Source organism: Benincasa hispida, chromosome 11 (assembly GCF_027475165.1).
Source record: "Benincasa hispida cultivar pf3 chromosome 11, pf3_genome.v1.1, whole genome shotgun sequence".
NCBI classification, from domain to species: domain Eukaryota; kingdom Viridiplantae; phylum Streptophyta; class Magnoliopsida; order Cucurbitales; family Cucurbitaceae; genus Benincasa; species Benincasa hispida.
In genome coordinates this window covers 67,757,032-67,779,129 of record NC_143488.1, presented here as the reverse complement: position 1 = coordinate 67,779,129, position 22,098 = coordinate 67,757,032, and the positions used below count along the sequence as shown (strand labels likewise).

The 22,098-nt window shown below is 34.6% G+C and overlaps 2 protein-coding genes and 1 non-coding gene across 4 annotated transcripts; 2 read left to right on the top strand and 1 right to left on the bottom strand.

The window, feature by feature from the left end:
* Positions 1–4,268: 4,268 nt before the first annotated feature.
* Positions 4,269–5,548, bottom strand: LOC120090009 (uncharacterized). Its single transcript, XM_039047482.2, has 3 exons — positions 5,167–5,548; positions 4,862–4,949; positions 4,269–4,751 (listed from the first exon to the last, which is right to left on the bottom strand). Exons 1-3 carry the CDS (start codon positions 5,422–5,424, stop codon positions 4,360–4,362), a joined length of 738 nt encoding a protein of 245 aa, XP_038903410.2. The 5' UTR covers positions 5,425–5,548; the 3' UTR covers positions 4,269–4,359.
* Positions 5,549–7,454: 1,906 nt separating this feature from the next.
* TRNAP-AGG (transfer RNA proline (anticodon AGG)) lies at positions 7,455–7,526 on the top strand. Its single transcript has one exon. It is a non-coding gene; the product is annotated as a tRNA-Pro (tRNA).
* A 4,633-nt stretch (positions 7,527–12,159) lies between these two features.
* Positions 12,160–21,303, top strand: SYP71 (syntaxin of plants 71). 2 transcript variants are annotated; one of them, XM_039048132.2, is made up of 9 exons: positions 12,160–12,495; positions 12,708–12,833; positions 13,087–13,246; positions 13,364–13,449; positions 13,565–13,633; positions 13,738–13,782; positions 13,910–13,972; positions 14,138–14,214; positions 20,991–21,303. In XM_039048132.2, exons 1-9 carry the CDS (start codon positions 12,340–12,342, stop codon positions 21,004–21,006), a joined length of 798 nt encoding a protein of 265 aa, XP_038904060.1. In that variant the 5' UTR covers positions 12,160–12,339; the 3' UTR covers positions 21,007–21,303. The 2 variants fall into 2 exon arrangements, with proteins under 2 accessions (XP_038904060.1, XP_090162787.1); XM_090306661.1 differs by lacking the exon at positions 20,991–21,303 and having other exon boundaries at positions 12,167–12,495; positions 14,138–14,286.
* Positions 21,304–22,098: the final 795 nt, after the last annotated feature.

The following is a 22,098-nucleotide window of genomic DNA, read 5'->3' as shown; positions in this document are numbered from 1 at the left end:
TAAAATTTTTAGAATCAAAATTGAGTTTATTGGAAAGATTATCTAGAAGATATCGATATATTGGGAATTTAAGATGGAAAAGAGAAATTATTATTATTATTATTATATAAACATATTTAAATAAGTTTTTAAAGTTAAAATAATATATAAAAAAATAAAATAAAGTTAAACAAATTGGAGAAAAAAAATCTAGTTATCCTAACCACTGCACAAAGCCCTCCCCCCTCCCCCCACCCCTCCTTCGCATGAAGAGCAACACTCTTTGCTTCACACCAGTATCCATGTCATTCTGTTAGAATGCAGTCCACCACACGTCATCGTTTTTGTTGAAACTGCAGTCATCGCGAAAGTTTGCTTCGATAAGTGCCATGGATCTTCCTATATCATTCACTCTCTTTTTCTCATTTCCTCTCTCATTCTTTAGATTTCTTTTCCACCATTAATTACCAGACACCATCACTATTGCTGCCATTGGGGTCGTAAGAAGAGTTGGTCATCAGTGTTTAGGTGATATTTAGGTGATTATCGGGAGCTTTTGTTGTAGGTTTTTGTTAAAGTTTTGGTTTTTCTATGACATGATTGGCTTCAAATTAAATTAAGGATTGTTTTAGAGTTTAATTTGGTGGTAATTTTGGTTGCTATCTAACAAAGGATGTTGGACGACATCTGGTTTAATGTAATGCAATAGGTGGTCATTCAAACCGCAAAAACTGAACCATTTCTAAAAATCGAACCGAACCGAACCAAAAACTTAGTGAAACCGAAAAATGCGGTTCGATCTGATTTGAAGAAATTTTAAAACCGAATTAATTTGGTTCGATTCGGTTTCACTTTTGAAAATCGAATTTCAAAACCGAACCGAACCGTTTTTAACTAATATATTTATTTATTTATTTATATATTTAAAAAAGAGTAAATCCGAATTTAAAACCGAACCGCTTTTAATTTAAAGAACAAAATTGAATTTAAAACCGAACCAAACCGAACTGCTTTTTAATTAAAAAAGAATATGACATGGATTTTTTTAAAATGTCAAAACCGAATTTGAAACCGAACCGAACCACATATACGTGGTTTGGTTCGGTTTCACATTTTAAAAAATTCGGTTAGGTTCGGTTTGACCACCAAACCGAACCGTTTCCACCCCTAATTACAGTGTATTTGCATTGAATTAACTTCTTTGGATTTTATTTTGTTTGTGATATATGATTTAATCAGGTTTAGTGTGAATGGGTAATTTGGATATTTTCTAATTAATATTTTTTATTTTAAAAAATTGTTTTGCTATTTTTACGTTTTTTAAATTTTTTTGCTACTTTTCCAAATGAAATTTTAAAATTTGCTATTTATCTCATCAAGTGAAAAATAGATTCAACACCCAATGAGACTCGTTATTCCCAAGGCTCGGGCTTTCCAACTAAAGAGGCCCATTTTAAGGGATGTAAGTCTTTTATGAGGGCTAGCCTACTCTCTTTTCTTGGGGGATTTCTACATAAAAATCCTAAAGAATAGACACATATTAGTTAATGTCTTGAACATTTCATTTTTTATAAAAAGACCTATTGGCCTCCTTATTTTCACTAGTATCAGTAGTTATTTACAATTTAACCTTCACCTACGTTTTATTTATTTATTTATTTCTCTCTCCCCCATACATACTCTCTCTCCTATGCATATTCTCTCTCATGCATATATTCTTTCTCCCCAATAATATATTTCATATATTCTCTCTCCCATAATTCACACTCATTTCTTCCTCCAACCCTCCCCCCTCTCCTTTCTCCTTCCAGCGGTGTGAATTGCAGGCGGTAAACGACAACGTGGGGAGAGAGAATCTCTGACGATGGTTCGAGCAGACGACAACGTGGTTGTAGATGAATGGTGTGAGATGGCATGGTGCGAGGCGAAGCTTCCGGCATTGAGCGCGGGCAAATCCGACGCGGACTCGGGCAGATCCAGTTGACGGCAAATGGACGACGTGGCAAAATTTTCGGCACCGAGCGTGAGCAAACAGATGATGTGGCAAAGCTTCCGGCATAGGGCCCGAGCAGATCTGCGTGCGGACTTAGGCAGGGTTAGTTGATGGAGCTAGGCAAGAAAATTCGGTCGATGGTGGGGGTTTAATATAAACGATGATGATATATATATTGTGATATATATAATTTTATATAAATGATGATGATTTTTGTATTTAGATTTCTTGTTTGTGATATATATATATATATTTTATGTTGAACATCAAGTCCATCTATGATTTATATACTATGTAGATATTTTTTTCCTTTGATTTTTGACTACTTAGAATTTATGATATATGATATATACACATTTGTATATATGTTCTAAGGTATATTTAAATATAACCATGAATATTTGAGTAGTTATCAAATATATTTCATATATATTTTTAGAATGTTTCCACATAAAAAACGGAATATATTACATGTAGAAGTGAACAAACAATGAAACATTTCACATAATAACAAAAATCAACATAAAAAACAAAATAGAAAATAAAATCATATTAGAAGACATTTTCTCGCTCCAAATGAAAATGGAAAAAAAAAATATCAAATGCATTTTATATTAAATGCATTTTCTCTCTTCATAATAAATGCATTATATGGTGATTTATGTTAAATATTGAATTTATATATTGTGGTATATTTCACATATTGGTTAAAATATTTTCAAATACCTAACAAAATGTTCTTAGATATATTTTAAATAACCATGAATCGGCAAAAAAAAAAAAAGTGAAACCAAAACCAAAATAGAAAAAAAAATCATTAAATGCAGTTTCTCTCTCCATTTGAAAATATGGAGGAAAAAAATTATATTAAATGAATATTCTCTCTCCATAATAAATGTATTTTAGAAAGTTTGAAAATAGGGAAATATATATAAAAATCGAGAATAAAAATAATAAAAAATGGTAAATTTGTCCAAAAATAATACTAAAAGTCTTTATTGAAAAAATTCAAATTTAAAAACATTTTTGAAATATAGGGCCTAAAGAAGGTTTTTTTTTTCCTTAATGTAAAAAATCCTTCCCCCCTCCCATTCCATCCTTGAACAGAAAAATAAAATCAACGAAGTTTGAAAAGGCATAGTCGACTCTAATTCTCAATATAAGTTAACTTTTAGTACGATTCTAAACGAAATAATGTAAGCTTATAAATATTATGAATTTGTGTTTCAAAACAAATACTTTAGCTTAATTATGTTGTTCGACTAGAATAATATTCAACGAAAGTTTGATAAATGTCAATGATAAAATGATTTTAACTTTGCAGTAATTAACATGTCCTTTCTCTTTAGAAGTTGAATATTCGATTATTCATTCTTGCAATCGTACTAAAAAGAATGATAAATGTCAATATTTATACATCATGTACACTTGGATAACTTAAATGATTAATTTGAAAAAAATATGACCATTTATAAAAGTGTGACCCATTTACAAGCAAAGGAAAAAATGAACTTCCACTTCATCATTTTGTGACAAAAACTCAATCAACAGTGACATTGGGAATCTTTACATACATATAAACTTCAACTTGATTATTGGCCTTTTCCCTTTCATTTATTATTCACTTGTCTTACAACACTACAATTTATCCTTTCACTCTCTCTTTTTATTTCTATTAAAAAAATAAGTGAAAGAAAAAAAATTGAAATACGGTCTATATATTTTGAAGTTTGTCTAATTTTTAATTTATGTAGTTTCAGTTGTTCACTTTTAGTTTTTGTACTTTTAATACGAATTTTTTTCTTATCTATTAACATTTTTACTATAAATTTTGAAAGCATATTCATACATTGTATTCCTTTGTATGAAAATTATTCTTATTATTATTAATTAACCAATTTCAATAAAAGTTAACTTTGAAAGACTAACTTTATGATATATTGAACTTACAATAATAAAAAGTACAATGGCTAAAATTAGACAACTGAAAGGGGATTAAAATTGAACAAACTTGGGAGACCAAAATGATTAAATTATATACACAAAGTACAGTTTTTTTCATTTATTCTTTTTTACAACATTTTAGGTTGTAATAACAAAATAGCAAAAGTGAAAGATAAATCCATCTGTACATAATTCATAAGAATTGCTATCATGGTTGAACTAAAAAAAATGTGCCAAAAACATTTGACTATGGGGACCAAAATTATATTCAAAATTGGCTTGTTTGTATAATTATTGTTTGTTTGTTGTTTTTTTTTTTTTTTGAATAAAAAAGGGGGGAAATCCTCTTCAAAACTGTGAAAGGATAACTTGTAAATTATACTATTACTGTGTATATATGTTGAAGAAAAAAAAAAAGAATTGTTTGAAAATAAAAAAGAATTTTATTGAATTTCAAATGCAACAGTTTTAGCCCAAGACTTGAGGTGTTTCTTCATGTCAGAGGTTGAAGAAACCTTTGGCATCCTTAGATTTAAAAGAGGAGAATTTGATCTTTTTATTGTCCATGCCTCTGAAAGATATGGTCTTGCTATATCTCTCTTCTTATCATCATCATTTTCGTCGTCGTCGTCGTCGCCGTCGTCTTCTTCTTCGAGATTTTGTTTGTTTATTTGATCAGTTCTAAGCCTTTGTAAGCCAGGTAGCAACTTCACCATTCGAGGGCTCAAATTTTCTTTCTTAAATTCAAACCCTAAGTCCATAAACCCTTTAACTTCTTCAAGTTCCAACTCCCCCAAGCTTTTACAACTTGTAGATTTGTTCAATTTTGTTCCCACTACACACAAGAGTTCTTATCAATATATAACATAAATTATATGTAACTCAATTGAGTTTCCAAAGCTTAATTATGATGTTCGTTATAAAAATTTTGATTTTATATTGAACCTGAAAGTTTGAGATTGTTGAGACTTTCTTCACTTGGCTCTTTCTTCCCATCTTGTTTGTTTTTGTCTTCATCATTACTATAGTAATCCTGTTAAAACCAAACATAAACTGTTTTTGACGTGATATATACGTTTACAGTCTCGTCATTCATTTTCTCCTTAATTAATATTGAAAATCATTGTCGGACTTATTAATAACGTTGATTTTTTAAGCTTGAAACAAATAACTTGTTGGATATATCATAACTTAATCAAGATGAACTTAATGATGTATCGCAACAGGATGAAGGAGAGATCGAGGGTTACCTGTGAGACGAGGGAGATGTTGTCGGAGGAAACCGAAGGGGACGGCGAAGAGGAGGGAAGAATTGATTGATCCATTAGAGGTGAGAATGGGAGAGGGGAGGGAGAAGGGGAAGAAGGGAAGTTTGTGAAATGAAAAGATGATGTGTTGAGAAAATTGGGAATATGGGAACTCAATGGATCTGACCAAAGAATGATTTGGTGGTACCAAAGGCGATCCATGGTTGAAACTAGACATAAAGTATTTGTGTTCATAGCCATGGAAGAGAGGGAGAAAGAAAATAAGAGTGAAAGAAAGGGAGAAAAAAGGAGTATAAGTTTGGGATATAAAAACAATGGAAGAGGAGAGAGTTGTGGTGGAAATGAAACAACAAGGAATGAGTGAAAGCCAAAAGGAAAAAAAAAAAATAATAATTAACAAAGAATAAGTTTGAGTGGAAGTGGACTCCCTTTGGAGGAATATTGGAGGATGTGGTCACAAGTGAATATGAATCCATATCTTTAGGTTCTTTTTTTTTCTTTTTATCGTAAATTACTGTTTTGCCCCCATATTGTAGGTACAAGGGCAACTCTTTTTAGAAAATTATTCTCTCACTTGATTTGAGTTTTAGTGATGTGTCAGAGCAAATAGATTAAATGTTTGAGGGTTAAATTACAATTTTTATTTTCATGGTTGGAAGAAAATTATAATTTAGTCTCTATAATTGAAAAAAAAAAAATTATAAATAGTTTCTATGATGGTTTGATAAAATCTTTATAAATATAGTTTTCGTTACAAATGATTTTGGACCGAAAAGTATAATAAAATATAGTAGAGACAAAAACAATGAGCCCGAGAAATAACAAGATTTGAAAAAAAAAAAAAAAGCATCCGAAGCTTAAAATGGGAGATGGTAGGGGTGTTCAAAAAACCTTATGACCCGAAAAAATTGATCAAACCAATCCAACCTGTACGGTTTGGGTTGGGTTATCAACTCATTTGGGTTGGATTAAGTTTAAATAAATGAAAATTTTATGAGTTGGGTTGATTCATGGTTCACCTAATATAATCCAAACCAACCCGAGTTTATTATTAACTTTAAAATATATTTTTTATTACTTATAAAACAATTATTTATACATATATTAATTTTAGTTTTATTTAATTTCAATATTTTTTGAATAATTTATTATTTAACAACTTTTAAAAGTAGTTTCTTTACACTTTAAAATTTCACTATATAAATTGAAATTGAGTTGTTAATCTTAATTCAATATATGAAAATAATCAAATTCGATTTTTACATATTTACGTTTTACTTCCTTTTAGAACAAAATTTTAAATAAATAATCCGATCAACCCGAACCAACCCAACCCAAATATTTCATGGTTGGGTTGGGTTCATTTTTTAATAAACGTTGGTTGAAAAATTTACAATCCGAACAATTGGGTTGAGTCAAAAAAGTATTTCAACCCAATCCAACCCAACTCATGAACACCCCTAGGAGATGGTTAGCTCGGGTCAAGGCCCAAATCAATGTGAAATAGTTAATGAGGCAAGTCCTATACATGCACCAACCTAAAACATCATCAGACCAAAATAGGCTTAAGGGAAGGTGCTCGACCTTGGCCTAGCTAAATGAGAAATAGAGTATGCCCCTCAACCTGGTGAGTTGAAGACTTATCCCAAAGCGATTTTGAAACTCTATTGAGACAACCTAGGTCAGTTACTCTTATGAAAATATCATGATAGTATGTGGAGAGATGTAAGTTCATTCTCCATTCACAAGCTATTAACTTGCTATGCCGATCCACTATTTGACTTAAAACATCAAAGAGTATGTAGCAAACACCACACAGGTGTGTATATCTTTCCATTTTTTAGATCACGTTCTTTCCTCTATAAAACAAATTTATCCTATGTCACGTGAAGGTAAATCTCTTGTTCTCTATACGAATTTTGGCATCAACCATTCATACCCTAGAAAATATTTATGAATATTTTTTTTTATTAAAATATATAATCTAAAATCTAATTATAAATTAAGAATTAAATTTTAAAATTTTCCAGAAACCAAGTTTTCAATTTAATCATGTTTTTTTGTTAGGTCAAATTCTTTACCTTTTGTAATATAATTGAGCAGAATATTATCCTTTCCATTGGCTATTTGTCCGTGATAACTTTTGAGAGGTTGAGATACGACTATTTACACAATATATTAATATTGAATGAAAAGATAAATAATAAGGGACGTCATAAATATTTTGTTATATATTAAATAATTGTAAATGCGTTGTGTTACCAACAAAAGGGCATTTGGTCTAGTGGTATGATTCTCGCTTAGGGTGCGAGAGGTCCCGAGTTCAATTCTCGGAATGCCCCTGTATTCTTAAATTTTTTCTATTTGGGCCTGCAGTAATTCCGGCCCAAATTTGAAATGGGTCAGGCTTTTGCTAGAGGGCTTGGCAAATTTGGGCTGCGTTTCTTGAGAACCAACCTATCATTTACTGCACGGTGAGAAATGGGTTAACAAGAGAGGAAAAAAAAAAAGAGTTTATTTATGGGCTAACAAAAGAAATAACAAATAGTAAGTTTCATTTTAATAAATGACAAAAAAAATTCGAAATTAGATAAATGGCAAAAAACTTGTCTGAATTATTTATTTCAAATTTTCAATGGATCAAAATAATCTTATCAAATCTTACTTATTAGTAATTCAAGTTATGAGATAAAATCAAATCCTAGTTACCTAGATTTCGTTACTATTAAAATGGAAAAAAATAAAACATACATAATATTAAAAAATTATTTAACTCAATTATTAGAAATTTTAAATCGATCATGTTTACCACTAGGCATGAAATAGAAATCAACTATTTTTTTTTTAAAAAAAAAGAAGTATGCTTTTAACTTAAATTATTTGCATATAATTTGCAATTGATTATTTTAAAAAACACAATTACTTGAAAATTAATGTTATTCAAAGGTAATCGATAAGGAATATATTGTACAAACTCTATAAAATATAACAAATACAGTGTAGAAATATTACAAAATCTAAAACATATAAGAAATGCAGAGTTGTTACAACAAATACTCTATATACTTAAATTAGATTTAACTTTGCCAAAAAAAAATCCTAAACTATATTTTAAAAGTATATTTAAACTTAATGTGTATTAGAAAGTGCAAATAAAAGCATAAGAGTTAAAAACAAAAATTTAAAAGTATAAGTAAAATTACAAAGTTTTTGGATATTCAAACCAACCATTTATGATTTTAAAATATTATAAACTCCTAAAAAAGATGCATAATGTACTTTCTTGAAAAATTAAAATATGAACCAAAAGAGGAAAAGAAATCATGGACTTGTGAAACCGCCTTACATTCATGTTGAAACAAAATCACAAGATTAAAGGGCAAAAAAATTGAAAAAATCTCAAACTTTTTAGTCAACAACCTAAAAGAGAAATTAAGAAAAATCTATAGGAAATTAAAGAAAAACGACAAGCAATGAGGTATGAGTTTAGAAAGAAACTCTGAGGCGTTAGAATCTAAAGGTAAATACAATCCTCGATCTTACTTGTGGTGGTGGGTCTTGGTTTCAGACAGAATGTGTGTTACGTGTGATGGGGGAGAAGACGGAAAATAAGGAGGAAAGCAAGAGAAGAAAGAGAATTGAGAATGAAGGGATTTTGAAAACTATAATATCAAATTTGGATACATAAATATTTTTTCTAAAAAAAAATGTAATGTAATTAAATTTGGGTGAAAGATTATGTTTTGAGGGTATTTTTGGAACACAATGATCAATCTACACTTACCATAGATGTGGTTTGCCAAAAATCTTATTAATTATGAATTATGCCGATATCCAAACAAAACCTAAAATTTTGCTATATTATCCCGTTTCCCTTTATTTATTAGTTTTTAATGGCATTTTCTTTGCTATCGTAGAATTAACAAAATGTAACATTATAACATTAAAAATTTATTTATTAATTGACTATGGAGTCAAGTTGGAGCCAACAATTTCAGATGCAAGAAAGTTGGATTTTTGTATGGATGACCCATATTGGGAGAGAGAAATATGAGATTTACTCGTTTTTTTTTTTTAAAACGAGATTTCGTGATTATTTGCTGACGTCAAATTTAGGTAAAATGACCAAAATGAATTCCCCGTGCACGCGGAATGACTTCTCTCGCATCCTTGCATCCTCGCTCTCTCGCTCCATCTCTTCCTTCTTTCACAGCGCTCTCATCCCTCGCAGATCACTTTCAACTCTCATATTGTCTCGTTATCTCGTTTTCTCACACTCTCATCTTTTCTTTGTGATCTTACTCTTGTACACAAAATGAAATTGGTTGCACCGGAGCTGCTCGTGTGGACTTGCCATGCTGAAGAAGAAGAATAAGGCACGCCAGATGAGGAGGCGTGAATAAGAAGAAAAAGAAAAAAAGATCAAGAAAGGAAGGGAAAACCATAACTTCACGTGGTCACGATGTCAGTAGAAGGTTAATTTACCATTGCTTTTTTTTTTTTTTAAAGTAAGGTATTTTTCATTTTGGACCTCCGAAATAGGTCAACTGTGTCATTTCTCAAGAAATCCCTAGTCTTGCCTGAGACTTATTATTTGAAACACCCCATGACGTAAGATAGCGACAATGGTTTGGCGTTCACCCATAAATCTGCATCACATTCTTGATGGCTTAAGGGTAAGCTTTTAATTATTACCCACACTTTGATTGCCTTCAAATTAGTGTACCCATAATGTTTAAAGATCAAAATTGCAAGTTCAGATGCTTTTGAACACTAACTAGTATGGTTTGAAGCATTTTTAGTAAGATTCAGTAAGGATTGTTGCTTTAGTTTCATTTTCGAATTGAATTAAGTGTTCAAATTATATTATGAACCCTTTGAATGCATTTGTGGTTGTGTTTGCATAAAGTTTGAAGTATTTGATTAAAGTTATATCAATATTATCATGTTCTGAATTGTTTAGATCAATTTATAATGTAAATTCTTGTTGTTTGTATTTTTGGACTAATCCATACTAGTCGATTAAAGTCTATGGTTGGTTTATAGTGGATTTTGGAGTAAGAATGTTCCTCTGGAACATTATCTCAGTGTGGATCAAGGTTTTGAAGTGAGCTCCTACACCTAAAAATTGTGTTTGCTCTTAGGCTTTCTAAGAAGTTGATATTTGTTCAAGGAAATGAATTTTCAAATTGAAAACGGTAACTTGTCGAATCGAGATTAATAGTTTCCACATCCCTCCCAAAACATAAATTTCACAAATATGTAATTTGATGAATGTTTGAAAGTATGTTTTGTAATTTGTACCATTTGAATCTAATTGAAATTGCTTTGGATGTTTTAAGTATTCTCTGTTAGAAAACATGTTTGATGTGATAAGGGGATCAACTGAAAGTGTATTGTATATTTTTATTGAAAGTTTTTGTAGCAAGGTGCTACGGTTTTTACTGAAAGTTTTAAAATGATTTATGTTTATATTTACGAAAGTTTTGAAAGAAAATGAATTTCATGTTGGGAATTGTTTATTGAGTATTTTGCAACCATCTTTGTTTTAAAAAATGTTTTCAAATGACAAAAAAGTTGATATTTTTTAGTACATTGAAGTTTGACATTTTGGCGTAGGACATCAACGAATGTTTATTTATCTTAAGATTTGATGGTTTGATTTAGATCTCGTTTGTATAAGTTAATTCAACTGATTTTTATATGTCATATAAGTCTAAAATGATTATATTTGTCAATAGTTGTATTAAAAAATATGGGCAGTACCCAAAAAAAAAAAAAAAAAAGAAAAAATCAAATTGGTTAAAATAAGATAAAGATGAGTTAAATTAAATCTCAAATGAAATCAAAATTTTAAAATATGATAGTTTTTTTTTTTAAATTTTATTTTTAATAAACTACATTTTTAGTTATTGAAATTTGAAGAATTTGTACATTTGATCTTTGAAAATATACGTTTTTAATATTTAAATTTTTTAGAATAGATATATTTTTAAGGTTACATCATTCGCTGCCTCACCATTGTTCTTATACTTAAAATCAATTCTTCTCTAAGACTAACTTTGGTTTGGTGTTCTAGAGATAGGTCTGATTTATTGTTATCCATGTCGTTTTAGTTTTATTCGTTGGGACGAAACTCATGGTAAATATTATTCATGAAATCTCTTTTACAACCCCCTTTTCTTTTGGTTTTTAGGTTGTGTTTTCATGTCGGATCGGTCTTGGATATGTTAATGTTATTGCATTTAGACTAGTTTGAGTTCAATTATATATTAAATATGTTATTGCATTTATTCTCGGCTTTTGTTTCTTTCTTTTCTTTTGTTTTGATTTTTTTTCCTCATAATTTTTTATGAAATCTTTTCTAAATTTCAAGGAAAAAAAAGTGCTTGCTTAAAACCAATTCTAAAATGGTTTGTTTTATTATTAATTTAATGATAGACATTTATTCCATTATTTAAAATTAAAAAATATTTCACAAATAGCTAATCAACTATAATTTAACAAAAACTCAATCAGATAGCATTTTAGGACCAATTATCGATCAATCACTTAACAAAAATCACCTAATGACTAATTCTTCCTAAAGTAATTTGAAATGATTTTAGATTTTTCTAAAATCAATTTGAACTCATGCCAAACACCATCATTTTTTTTTTTAAAAAAAAAAGTGGTTTTGACAAGAGAAAAAGTAATTTTAACCATCTCAAAATCACTCTCAAACATACTTCAATAGGATTAATCAAGACTTTACAAGTTCCTATTTATTTATTTAATTTTTTTTTAAGGAGACGAGTCCCTATTTATATTTCTTGTAATATTTCATCATAAGTCAACACGAATATAGCTCAACTGACATAATATTTGTACTATCAACCTTGAGATTAGATATTCGATTCTCCCACACCTCATCTTAATTATAATATTTTTTTTAAAAAAATCCATCTTAAATATAGAAGATAATAATAATAAAGAAATACAAATATGTAGTAAATTGAGTTAAGCGGTCGAGTCATTACACTTGCTTTTGCGAAGCAAGTTTAGTCTGATATTTGGACATCACAGACGCACGACTTCTGTAGATATTCTCGGAACCAATTTTACCGCCGTAGATCACCGGAAAACCTACCGGAGCGCGGAGGCGAAGAATCGAAGATGAGCGTGATCGACCTTTTGACCAGAGTAGATGCAATTTGCCAGAAGTACGACAAGTACGATGTTGAAAAGCAGAGAGATCTCAATGTCTCCGGTGACGATGCCTTCGCTCGACTCTATGCCTCTGTCGAAGCTGACATTGAAGCCGCTCTCCAGGTTTGACTCCGATCCCTCAATCAATTTCTCAGTTGCTACTCGTTCTGTTGCTGGATAGGGAAAATAATCTTTTCATTTGGTAGCTTGTTGCGTATGATCTAGGTTTAATTCAATGGGTAAATTGTGGTTTTGAGTATTTTTAGATGATTTAGTATTTTACATTGTTGGTGAGGAGGTTTGGGTTCTATTTTAGAAGTGTTTTGTGTGTGCAGAAAGCGGAGGATGCTTCTAAAGAGAAGAATAGGGCATCTATAGTGGCGTTGAATGCGGAGATTCGTCGTACCAAGGCTCGATTACTGGAGGAGGTCCCCAAATTGCAGAGGTTGGCTGTAAAGAGGGTTTGTATTCACTGTCTTTACTGAATTTATTTTGAAATTTCACTCTCATTACTCAAATTCCATCTTAAAAACCTATATGTCTAACATGAATTGATGAGAGGATCGTGATGAAAGGATTGTTTTCCTACATTCATTTTGAACTAAGGATCGCGATGAAAGGAATTTTTATACTCTATTGAAGTTGAGCCACTGGATTTGAATTGTGTAGCTTCTATCTATATATTACATCGGATGTCACATAATCTATTTACAGGTTAAAGGACTATCGACTGAAGATCTTACCACTCGAAATGATTTGGTGCTTGCATTGCCGGATAGGATTCAAGCTATACCAGATGGAACTGTGACTTCCACGAAGAATAATGGGGGTTGGACATCCTCAGCTTCACGTGCTGAAATCAAATTTGACTCAGGTGATGCATTAAATTTGAATTTTATTCAACCATTTTTGTGAATCTTTCTTTCTACTTTTAGCTGTGAGTACCGTGAACTAAGCATATTTTTGATATGTACATTTAAATTGGTAAAAGATGGGCGATTTGATGATGAGTACTTCCAACACACTGAGGAGTCGAGTCAGTTCAGGCAAGAGTATGAAATGCGGAAAATGAAGCAGGTAAATTATATGTATCTATATCTTATCATAGTGTAGTCTCTTTATTCAAGACTGAAGGATGCATGCTTATTAGTCAATGGTTGTGGTTTAAACCTTCGTTTTGGTGTATATGCAGGATCAAGGACTGGACATGATATCAGAAGGGTTAGATACTCTGAAGAACATGGCACATGATATGAATGAGGTTAATTATTTTCTATGCTGCAAATCTTATTATTATCATTATTTTTTTATTTTTTCCCCTTATCAACATATTAGTTGATAGTGATTGTGGCATGTTATTTGCAGGAAATTGACAGGCAAGTCCCTCTGATGGACGAGATCGACACTAAGGTAATGATATCTCTCTCATTATTGGTTATGTATCTTTAATTTTACGTAGGTATATGTATATATGTACTTGCAGTCTCGATGTTCGTGTTTATAATAACCACCAAATTTGCTTTTTGAATCATGTCAGGTGGACAAGGCTGCATCTGACCTTAAAAACACCAACGTTAGATTAAAGGATACAGTTAACCAGGTTTTTCTTTGTTCCTCCAATCTCTATTATCAGTTTCTCAAGTGTATATTGCTGGGCACATATGTGCTTATCTGTATTCCTTATGCTTTGCCGAATACCTAGATTTATATGTACATTTGTAAAACGTTTGTAAGTTTATCTAATGTGAATTCTATTTTGCTACAGCTAAGGTCCAGCAGAAATTTCTGTATCGATATCATTTTGTTGTGTATAATCTTGGGGATTGCTGCCTATCTATACAAGTAAGTTTTTACATTCTACCTCACTGTCCCCTAAAGAAGAAGGATAGTTGTAATCATTTAGTGTTTCTGAATCATTTTTAATTCTCACCATGTGTCATGTTTACTATTTTCACCACATAATGAAATTTGATATATGGCTATTTTATGGGATGGTTGACTCAAAAGGGAAAATAGAATTTTTAGAGTGTTGGAGAGGTCATTTGATGAGGTTTAGGAGATGGTGAAGTTTATTGCCTTCTTGTGGGCTTCGGGCATTTTATGAGATTTTGTTGGATTGGAATCCTTTAGTGTAGTTTTTTTTTTTTGTCTTGTACATTCTTTCACTTCTCTTAATTGAAGCTCGGTCTCTTACTAAAAAAGAAAGAAAAGGAAAAATAATTGCATTATTTCTCTATTCTTATTCTCTCTCTCCCTCCTGTTTTCTTCTTTCATCATTGGTAAACTGATGTGAGGCTTGGATTAAGTTGCTTTTTAAAATTATTTGAGTTAAGGCATTTGGAAAGACAAGAGAAGGCTAGATCTCTGGAGGTATTGGTTAATTGAAATTTGATATGCTTGGTTTCTTGTCAAATGTGCAATCAATTAGAATCCTCTTTTGGTTTGTGATGGTGAATGAGAATCACAATAATCTCCTGGGGCAAAGCCTTGAGATAGGTACTGCCCAATGCAACCTCTTGTCTACTATAAGGTCTTAACAGCTCGCCCATCCATATATCCGAAGGAAGATTATATTTAATTTTGTACTCCTCTACTTGGGTGGTTCTATAGGAAAGTGAATATTGACTCTATTATGGAATGTGGGAGTAGCACTGTACCATTTCAGGTTCATGATTCAAATCCTTTCTAGCTGATCGAATTTCCCATTCCAACTGTTGTAATGTTAACTTTGGAATTTTGTCAGATCTTCCGGGCAATTGTTGAAAGCTATGTGGATTTGGATTTTTATTGACTTATGTTACCTAATGGTGGAAGAGTGATAGACCCCCAATCATTAAGAGGTATGAGAGGAAACGAAATAGGAGAGGTATGGGAAAGGAAGCAAATGTAAATGGAGAATCAAAGGGAAATGGGTGAGGGAATAAAATTAGTTAGAGGCTGTGGATCTTCTGTGCCCACCGAAAATCTGGTTAGTTACCAATTAGAGTATTTAAGAAGGGAAGGGGGGTGAGCTAAGACATCTTGATTGTAATTTTGTGAATGCTCAGTGAGCTGGTGTACAAGGGGAAGTCTCGGCTTCCTTGGCAATTCAGCCAAAATAGTAAATACATAAGTCGAGTTCTATCGTTCTGGTATTAGAGCCATTGCTCCTTGGGGAATGGTGAAGAAAATGGAAGTGAGAATGTCTGCTCTTGAGGAACAACTAACCCTATTGCAAGTAGGGATGGAGACTAGGATGGACCAATGGTTTATTGAAATGCAACAAATAATAGAGCAATCAATGGTAGCCAGACTGGAAGTGTTAAGGGAAATGTTGGAGCAGAAGATGTTATGTGTGTTGGAAGCTTGGTCAAAAAAAGGGGGAATCCCAGGCGACAATGACTCGGGTTCATCTGAACGGACCGTGACGGAAAAGGGGAAACAACCATTGACTGAGGAGAGTGAGAAAAGGAAGCCAGATGGAGAAGGAAAAAAGGGACGTACCTTTGTTCGATATGAGGTTGAGGAAGCTGGAGATCCCAATCTTTAAAGGTGAAGTAGGTAACAATCCATTAGGATGGTTTCATCGAGTCGAGAGGTATTTCGTTGTGAATCGGTTGACGGAGAAAGACAAGATTGAAGCGGCGATTTTGTGCTTGGAAGGAGAGGCACTCGAATGGCATCAGTGGGAGGAGGAGCGGACGCTAATGGATACCCGGGCCAAGTTTAAGGAGTAGTTGTTATTATGTTTCCTTTCGGCAAAGGAGGAAGATTGTCGAGCTCAGTTCCTTACTCTGAAGCAAGAGGGCATAGTCAGGGCTTATCGGCGGCGATTCGAGCAGTTATCAGGGCCTTTGAAAGACTTGTCGGACGCAACCCTGGAGAGCAAGTTTGTTTGTGGGCTCAAAGAAGATATACAAATTGAAATGCAGATGTTCAAACTCGAGGGGATTAAGGAGAAAATGAGAATGGCCCAGTTAATAGAAGACACAGAGGAGGCCCGTAGGAAGAAGTGGGGAGGGGGAGGCCTAAGTCCATCGAAAGCGACTGAGTCCATATCTTCAGCAGGCTCTAACTCCACTTCGGGTCAGGCCAACTTCAATAGTCCGACAGCCCGAACTATTTCTCTTAACTCGAACCGAAGCGTAAGTGTTCCCTCCAACTCTGTGACTCTGAGGGACGTGAATGGGAAGACGTTCACCGCCGGTGCCTTCAAGCGATTGTCCGATAGCAAGATGCAAAATTGGAGGGATAAGGGCCTATGTTATCGATGTGATGAGAAATACACTCCGGGCCACCGTTGCAAAAAGAAGGAGCTAAGCGCCTCAATACACCATGACGACGACGAAGAAGAATTAGCGATCGAGACAAGTGAAGAGCAGGTCAAATCCGAAGAAACTCCACGGGCAACCCTGAAAACAATGGTGATGGACACAACTGAGGATGAAATTGTAGAGCTGTCGCTCAACTCTTTAGCCAGAATCGACTCGCCACGAACGATTAAAGTAAAAGGGGTAATTGGGGACAAGGATGTGGTAGTGCTGATTGATAGTGGCGCATCGCATAACTTCATCGATAAAGAATTAGTGGCGGTCCTCGAGTTGCCACAAACACCCACGACAAGCTATAGCATCATATTAGGCAATGGAAATTTCGTTCGGACTATTGGAATCTGCGAAGGTGTGATATTGAATCTTCCCAATCTCACTATCCTTAATGATTTCTTTCCTTTACCCCTTGGCAGTGCTGATGTTGTTTTGGGTGTCCAATGGCTTATAACATTGGGGCGAGTTGTGTGCGATTGGAGCACGTCCGAAATGGACTTCCAAACTGGTGATTTGCAGGTGCACCTTAAAGGAGATAGGAGTTTGATGAAATCACAAATCTCCCTTAAATCGATGATGAAGCTTGTCAAGGAAGAGGGTTAAGGAATACTGTTGGAGCTGAATTCACTCATGACCCACGCGGGTGAAGAAATCCTGAAACCGGACCATGAAGAAAGCCACCCCGACATTCAAGTGGTTTTACAGAAATTTCAAGCAGTGTTTCAGCCCATCGAGGGACTTCCTCCGGAGCAGCACCACGACCATCTCATCGAACTGAAGTCAAGGGCCAGTCCAGTGAACGTTCACCCATATCGATACCCCTAATTCCAAAAGGATGAGATCGAGCGGTTAGTTGAGGAGAAGTTGGCTGCAGGGGTTATCCAGTCGAGTGCCAGTCCTTTCTCCAGCCCAGTTTTGTTGGTTAAAAAGAAAGACGACAGCTGGAGATTTTGTGTCGATTACAGAGCTCTCAATCGGGTGACGGTGCCGAATAATTTCCCGATTCCAGTTGTTGATGAGCTACTTGATGAATTAGCAGGAGCCATGGGCTTTTCCAAAATAGATTTGAAGTCGGGGTATCACCAAATAAGAGTAGCACCCAAAGACATCCACAAAACAGCATTCCGGACTCATGAGGGTCACTACGAATTCTTGGTCATGCCGTTCAGACTATGAAATGCCCCATCAACATTTCAATCGGTAATGGCTGATATCTTACGACCCTACTTACGCAAATTTGTTTCAGTCTTCTTTGATGATATATTAATCTACAGTCCCTCGATTCATGACCATGTTCAACATTTATCTCGTGCTGCAAATGTTGGAGGAAAATCAGTTGGTGGCCAACCTAAAAAAATGTACGTTTGTAACCAGCAAAATCGAATACTTGGGCCACGTGATTTCAGCAGAGGGGGTGGCCGCCGATCCATCTAAAATAGAAGCCATGGTGCAGTGGCCAACACCATCTTCTGTGAAGCAATTGAGAGGGTTTCTCGGGCTGATAGGGTATTTTCGTAAGTTTGTGGCTAACTACGGCACAATTGCATTCCCATTAACTCAACAACTCAAGAGGGACAGTTTTAGGTGGGATGAGGAAGCTCAAACAGCCTTTGAGATTGAAGCAGACGATGGCACAACTCCCTGTTTTAGGACTGCTCGACTTCAACAGACCATTTGTAGTAGAAATGGACGCATCAAGGGTGGGCGTAGGTGCTGTCTTAATGCAGGAAGGTCGTCCCTTGGCCTATTTCAGCCACGCCTTGCCACTAACACATCGCCTCAAGGTTGTTTATGAGCGAGAGTTGATTGCAATTGTCATGGCTGTCAAAAAATGGAGACCATATTTATTGGGCCGACGATTTACAGTACGCACCGATCAGAAGAGCCTTAAGTTCCTACTAGAACAACGAATCATTGTCGGTGAATACCCGAAATGGGTAGCAAAACTAATCGGATATGACTTTGGGATTGAATATAAGAAGGGGTTAGAAAACTCGGCAGCTGATGCGTTGTCCCGATTACCTTCGCTAATGGAACCGAGTTTGTTGACTGTTGTGGAAACTATTAACCCAGTTGTCTTCAGCAGTCAGATTGATCAAGATGAAGAATTACGAGGCATCCGAGATAGTATTCAAGCCGGAAATCCTCACCCACAAGGCTACACTATTAGAAAACTCGGCAGCTGATGCGTTGTCCTGATTACCTTCGCCAATGGAACCGAGTTTGTTGACTGTTGTGGAAACTATTAACCCAGTTGTCTTCAGCAGTCAGATTGATCAAGATGAAGAATTACGAGGCATCCGAGATAGTATTCAAGCCGGAAATCCTCACCCACAAGGCTACACTGTTAAAGGGGAACTCTTATTGTATAAACAGAGAATAGTGTTGTCGTCTTCATCACCAACAATCCCATTATTACTCCAAGAGTTTCATAGCAGTCCAATAGGAGGCCATAATGGAGCAATCAAGATGTACCGTCTCAAGACGGAATTTTTTGTAAAGGAATGAAAGCTCGGGTGCATGCAATTGTTGGTGATTGTTCTGTTTTCCAACAAGCCAAATACTTGTCCTTAGCGCCGGCGGGGGTTGTTGCATCCTTTGCCTATACCTGAACTAATTTGGAACGACATCAGCATGGACTTCATTGATGGGTTGCTGAAATTTGAAGGGCACAACTCCATTTTGGTGGTGGTTGACCGTTTATCAAAATACGCACACTTCATCGCCCTTCGTCATCCTTACACAGCAGCCGTAGTAGCTGGGATATTCCTTCGGGAAGTAGTAAAACTACATGGGGTGCCCTGGAGCATCGTGTCCGACAGAGATAAAATATTCCCAAGCCTCTTTTGAGAAGAACTATTCAATTTGATGGGTACACAATTGAAACGGGGCACATCGTACCACCCACAAACCGATGGTCAGACGGAAGTTGTCAGTCGAGGATTAGAAGCGTATCTACGTTGCTTTGCCATGGAAACACCAACAAAATGGTCCAAATGGTTGGCATGGGCAGAATGCAACTACAACACCTCCTATCATACCGCTATCAAGAAATCCCCTTATGAAGTAGTGTATGGCTGACCTATTCTCCTGTTAGTTTCATATGAAGCTGGGACCGCTGTGGTTGGAGAAGTGGACGCCCTATTGAAAGATAGAGATGAGATGCTAAAAAACCTTAAGGGTACACCGGCAGCAACACAACAACGGATGAAATCTCTTGCGGATGCTAAAAGAAGAGAGTTAGAGTTTGAAATATCCGATTGGGTTTATGTTAAACTCAAACCGTATCGTCGAAGCTCTCTGCTGATTCATAAGCACCCGAAACTCGCTCCTCGCTTCATAGGCCCCTTCCAAATCATTTAGAAAATTGGCCCGATGGCATATAAACTTGATCTCCCCACACATATCAACATCCACCCCGTATTTCATGTATCTCAACTTTGGAAGGCAGTCGGCACATTGTTTTCAAGGATAACCAATCCTCCGGTATGGCTGAACGAAGGACAATTGAGCCCTCATCTGGTTGCCGTTTTAGGTATATGGAAGGTTGGCACAACAGTAGTATCACCAACCGACTTTGAAGTCTTTATTCAATGGGATGGTATGCCTCCCGAAGATGCAACGTGAGAGAATGGTGTGCAAATCAAAGAACAATTTCCAAGCTTTCACCTTGAGGACAAGGTCGCCTTTTGAGGGGCAGGTAGTGATAAGACCCCCAGTCATTAAGAGGTATGAGAGGAAACGAAATAGGAGAGGTATGGGAAAGGAAGCAAATGTAAATAGAGAATCAAAGGGAAATGGGTGAGGGAATAAAATTAGTTAGAGGCTGTTGATCGGATCTTGTGGGCCCACAGAAAATCTGGTTAGTTACCCATTAGAGTATTTAAGAAGGGGGGGGGGGGGGGGGGGGTGGGGTTAAGACATCTTGATTGTAATTTTGTGAATGCTCAGTGTACAAGGGGAAGTCTCGGCTTATTTGGCGAGCCGAGTTCTATCAAAGAGTTTGGGATGTCTATAAATATTTTCGAGGGTCTAGGTTCAATCCTTTAGTTTGTAAAGCTTGAACTTAAACCATTTGCCGCAAGGTTGCAAAGAAGGTGAGGTTCAGGCCAGAACCAAGGATGGATGTGTCATGGTTCATCTAGCTGGAACCGTTTCCTTTATTTTTGAGAGATTTTATCTTATAACTATGTATTGAAACTCGAAACTCGAAACTGTTGATATGTTGGCTGAAGTTTTTTGTTTTTTGTTTTTTGGGTGGTTAACAATGGCAAAATCTTTTGGAAGTTCTCAATGAGTTTGTCTCATATGCAGTGTGTTGAAGAAGTGAGCTAAGAAAGGGAATAATCTTCATGTTCTTGTGGAATATTTGTGTCAAGCTTGGTAAAGATGAGTTGATGGAATATTCGATTGAGTTGTATCTGTATGTAGTACATTATGTGTGATCGTGTGTGTTGTTTACAAATATTTGTATGTCATATTCTTTTACTCACAACTCGCCCTTTATCATCAACTTGCCCTTTTTTGTACTTGTGCAACCTCTTTTTGTTCGGCTTGAAATTTGAACACTGATCTCCATGTTTGATATATTAGCCATTTATTCATTTATAGAAATGTAGTTTGATAAGAGTCTTCTGATGAACATCCATTTTTATTTATGATATCGATTGAGGTACCATGTACCATGTAAATTTCTCTTTATATATTGGATCTGCTGACAATCTCTAAAGGAAAGATCTATAATGACATCCAGATTATTTCGACTTCCTCGGTCAACTATCTAAATTTACTTTAAGAAAGACCATGGAAATCAAACATACCAAGGAAAAATTCTCTTCATTCTTTGCATTCTACGTTCATCAAATCGTGTTCAAATGATGAACACGAGTCACCCTTTTTTTTTTTTTCCTTTTCTTGGAAGGCATGATTTAAGAGTTTTTATATGCATATTTCATTCTCTTTATATACTCTTTTTAGGGGTTGGATAAATATATAATGTTTGACTTTGTTGGTACTAGAATGAAGGGACAGTGTGAGAAGTGGACTTTTCAAACTATATAATTTCATACATTAGATTTCTTTCCTTATTATTTTCACTTTTAGAGCATATCTTAAAAGTTTTCTAAATGTTCATAAACGCAACAAGTTTGCTCAACATCATCCAAAGAAATGTATTTTATTCTACGCAAAATTACTTGGTCCCTCCCAAATAATTCATCAAGTCTGCACTTTGCTTTTAAGACTGTCATTATATATAGGAGTCGATATCGAGATCGATTCAAGAGAACAATTTTCTTTTCCATACAAGCAAATGAATAAGTTTCTTTTCTTTTTATTCTCATGAAAATGTGTATTTTTTACTATTTCCAAAAACCTTGGTTAAATTATCATTTAACATATCTATATTTTTAAAAAGTTATTT